At 45.4% G+C, this 4,179-nt stretch overlaps 1 protein-coding gene across 1 annotated transcript in view; it reads left to right on the top strand.

The window, feature by feature from the left end:
* Window positions 1-728: 728 nt before the first annotated feature.
* Window positions 729-4,179, top strand: part of CSMD2 (CUB and Sushi multiple domains 2) — a gene marked incomplete at its 5' end in the record, with an annotated part of 130,994 nt that continues 127,543 nt past the window's right edge. The window contains one exon of the mRNA XM_010132318.1: window positions 729-841. Within this exon, the coding sequence (XP_010130620.1) occupies window positions 729-841 (113 nt within the window). The remainder of the gene's footprint in view (window positions 842-4,179) is intronic.

The following is a 4,179-nucleotide window of genomic DNA, read 5'->3' as shown; positions in this document are numbered from 1 at the left end:
TGCTGAACCACAGCGAGGTGATTAATCCCGAAGGCAGGATGAGCCGTACACTGCTCATTAATACGGATATACTGTGACATTTTTCTAAATCTCTTCAGCTCTCAGGAGTACCCTTGAGGGTAGGCAGTGTCTTGAGCATCCCGCACCGCCTGGATTAGCAGCACTTTTCAAGGGCTCACGGGGCGTTCAACAGATTTGAGGCTCATGCCTTGTCTTCCAGGGGTTTTTTGAGATCCTTGTGGAACCTCCGCTGTCAGGATAGAAATGCAGCAGAGAATGTGTTGAAAGTGAATTTTTGTAATGCTAGAAGATTCTCTAAAGGCAGTTGAGAGGATTCAGTCACCAGTGAGGGTTCTGGATGTTTTATTTGTTTGCTTATGCTTTGCTTCAGTGAGAAGGGAAATGGTTACTACCGATGCTGGGTAATATATTGTAATAATGGAACTTAAATAGTAATTATTACAGTGATAGTAATAATAACTTGCAGGCCTTCAACTATCGAGAAGACTCACTTATTAGGTAGGTGCAGAAACGCACCAAAAGGCTCATGAGTCTGGAAAATCTATGAGGTTTTGGGGTGGTGTTCTGTTTCGGGGTCATTCTTCGCAAGTGCTGGCATTGCTTTCATTGTTTTCTGCTGCTGCACAGGTATACGTGGCCTTTGTTTTGGTGAAGAAATAAGTTTGGGAGACATACAGACTGTTTACTTGTTGTTATTGTTTTTGCAGCTTGACAGGCACCACAGTCCCTGATCTCATCGTTAGCACACACCATCAGATGTGGCTCCTCTTCCAGACAGACAGTGTCAGCAACTTGCTGGGATTCAAAGCAATGTATGAAGGTAATGCAAGCATTTCCCTCAGAATTCACCTGTTTTCAAAGGATCGGAGGTGAGATGTTTTGGGAGGAAAGAAAAAAAGGATCTTCTCTAAATAAAGCTCTGCATATTTTTTTTTTTCTTAAAGCTCAAGCTTTGCTCCAGAAGAGCAGCTTTCATGATTTCTTTCTGTGAAAGCGGACTGGGTGGGTAATGTTTCGTCACCATTTCATCTGCTTTGTTGGAGAAGAGTGGGTGAATTTCAGCTGATGGCAGCAGACTGTGTCTGCGGGAGAAAATGAGATGAAGTAATCAATGGTTCCAGTAGATTACTATCAACTGCTTTAAACTTTGACTAGTCTGGAGAGTTACAAATGAAATGAAAGGTAACACTGGGATTTCTCAAAAGAAACTCATGGACTGTATTAGGATGTGAATGCTGAAGTCTATCTTAAGCTTCTGTGTTTACTGTCATCATAGGTATATACAAAGTTAGAGGAAGTGTGAGGGAAAAGTGTTCCTTCTGCCTCATGTGACTGGTGATTCTAGCTGAAGCTTTTCTTAAACTCCTGGTTTGAGTTGGTTATAGATTTTTCCAGAAATCTCCATCTTGGGTCTCCAAGCGTGGTGCGAGCACCTGGGGTCCTTAGCTTCCTTTGCTAGCGCTCCTCTGAACATTGTGCTCTCCATCCTCCCCAAGAGCCTCATGCCCGATGCCCTGATGCAGACACACAGGAACACTTCCACTTCGAAGTCAGCTTCTTTTTGGTGTTGTCATCATCTTGAAACTCTCCAAAGCACTTGAATGCCTTTCAGTTTTCCCTGTGACATGCTGATACAGGGATGGCTCAGTCTTTAAAAGCAGACACAGAGATCTTCATCTAGACTTGGGGGCTGCTCCTGAAACCTCTGAGTTCCAGCAGCTTCCACTGACTTCCACTCTGTTACAGCAGTAACAATTAAATCTGTTTCTTTCAAGGGTCCTAAATGTTCATTAGTGTTCATTCATTTTTAAAAGTGTTTCCCTGGGACTTACCATGTTTCAGAAGTGTCATACTACATTTCGGCCAGGACCTGCCCATAGCAGAGCTGCTGACTGACACTAAAGTAACAGCAGTGAGGAGCCTGAGAGACTGGAACTACCGGAGAACCCAGCTGGATAAATACTGGTATGGGCAGGCAGGCTGAGCAGTACCTGGAAGGGGGTACTGGGTCATGATGCTGGAGGATTTACAGGCTTGCAGGACCAGGCCAGCAGAAAAGTCGGGTGAGAGGTAATGGAATTGAAAGAAGGAAAAGGCAAATCCAGCCCGATTGTCTAGGGAGCATCTTAACAGTACTATTTCAGTCCTACTGGCGGTGGCAGTCCCAGCCTTAACTCTCTGAGCTAGCTGTGGTGTCTGTCTCCTACCACGTTGGTCTGGGGCTGATTCTTGGCAGCACAAGCTGCTACACCCCTACGTGCCCACTGCCGAGGTGCGGAAGTGCTGGCTCCCCTTTGAGATCCTGTCTGGTTTGTCACTCTCAACCAAGGCGCAGCGTGGACATGTTCCTTCAGTCTCTTGATAAATCTTACGTTTACCCTATAGTATAGCATGTAAAGACACGAAGCACATGGCAGAGGGACTTCCTTACACTGTTGTTCATCTTCTCTGAACTTTGGATCCATAAGGAGCTTGATGTTTTCCTCCTGACTTGCTTTGATGCTATTGGTACCTTGATCTATGGCAAGACTGCGCTGCTCTTGCTCACTGTGACCTCACCAGTCAGTTTGGAGATCACCATTGTCATTCATGCTTTGCAGTCCTGTGGTATGGAGCTTCCATTGTCAAATGTACTTCTCCCTTCCCTTCCAATCAGCTTTACCTGCACAGATGCTCCCTGTTTTGCTGCACTCTTCTCTGTCCATAACCTCCTGGAGAAGAAAAGGGAGTGTTCAGCTTCTGCTGTCCATGAGGAGCATATGGAGGGACCATTCCCTGGGGAACTGTCCGTCCTTTACACATATAGAGGCTACTCTCTGCCTACTCTTCCAATATTCTCTCTTTTTCTGGGCATCTCTGCTGTTTTTGTCAGCAGTTTACTGACCTTGCAGAATGGGTTTGTGCATGAACAAAGAAATGCACTCTGGGCCCAAGGTCCACGCTGGCACTGTCCTGAGGGTCAGCAAACCTCCCGTCAGCCAGCTCCATAAAACTCTTCCTTTTTGCAAATGCTTTGAGTTACAAAGCAGGAGACATTTAAGTAAGAGGCAATTAGCACTTGCCAAGTAGGTTATGAAATTATATGCAGCTTCCGAACAAGTTTCAGTATCAGTTTAATGGCCACGCTGCTTCCTAATTGTGAGAGGAAAATTACAGCTAATGGAGCTATATAAAGTCAAGACCAAAAATAAGCCTAATGGGAGGGCAGGGTATCGCTTATGGAGTGTGTTTAAACACCCGTCTCTCCTAAACCACATCAGTTTTAGTGTAGGTTTGAAGCATTACACAATCAAAACCTGTTGCTAGTGCTGAAAGAGTTATGCCTCAGAGATTTATTGATCCACAGGTTCAAGGACCTGTTGAAAGGAACAGGCGGAGGAGGGCAATATGCCATCACGTTTTTACTGTAGAGAGGAGGAGCCAACCAGGTCCTTTTGCTTCACTCGTGAGTAAAGAGAGTGTATTTGCCCCAGGAAGCGCGTACAGAACACGAGGTGCCTGGTTCAGGCTACTCTAAATCTGCGCTGCAAGACTGGACGCACTCGGAGCAAATGCCCAGGGGGTATAAATCAGTGTGACAGCATTGATTTTCAATTAAGCTGTGTCAGTCTTTACCAGCCGAGGATCTGGCTCATTACTGCTCATGAAGATTACTTCTAAATCTCCAGTGTCTCAACTGCAGCTGCTTTTATCCTTCTGAACAGAAATTCTCTCATAATAGTGAACAATGTTCTTGGACTTCTGATGCTTGTCAGAAGAAATTTGTCTTAAGCTCCTCTTCGCTGGAAAAGTCTTTTCTTTCTCACAACTATAGCAAGCTGATTGGTGCTGCAATTTAGTGCTTGATTTGTGAGAGGGCTTACAGCCTCCTGGGGTCCTGGGTCTTGTCTTCTCCCTCCTCTAATCTCAGATGACGTGTTCTGAGCATACCTTCCCCTTCCACACCCATCGAAATGGTTCTCTCAGTTCCCAGGTTAACCCCTTGTAATGGTTGGGAATAAGTAATTCCTTCAGGTACCATTTTCCAAAGTTCTTGAGATATTTAGGGTCCATCAAAGAGGATTCAGACCCTCGTAATCCCACCCACAATCCTCCTGCAGTTACATTCCCCATCAATGGACTGAAGACGCTTAGTCCACCTCTCAGGGGAGGTGTAGG

The sequence above is a fragment of the Buceros rhinoceros genome, unplaced genomic scaffold (genome assembly GCF_000710305.1).
Source record: "Buceros rhinoceros silvestris isolate BGI_N320 unplaced genomic scaffold, ASM71030v1 scaffold883, whole genome shotgun sequence".
Classification (NCBI taxonomy): domain Eukaryota; kingdom Metazoa; phylum Chordata; class Aves; order Bucerotiformes; family Bucerotidae; genus Buceros; species Buceros rhinoceros.
Note: the sequence above shows the minus strand (reverse complement) of the source record. Positions and strands in the feature narration are given on the sequence as shown.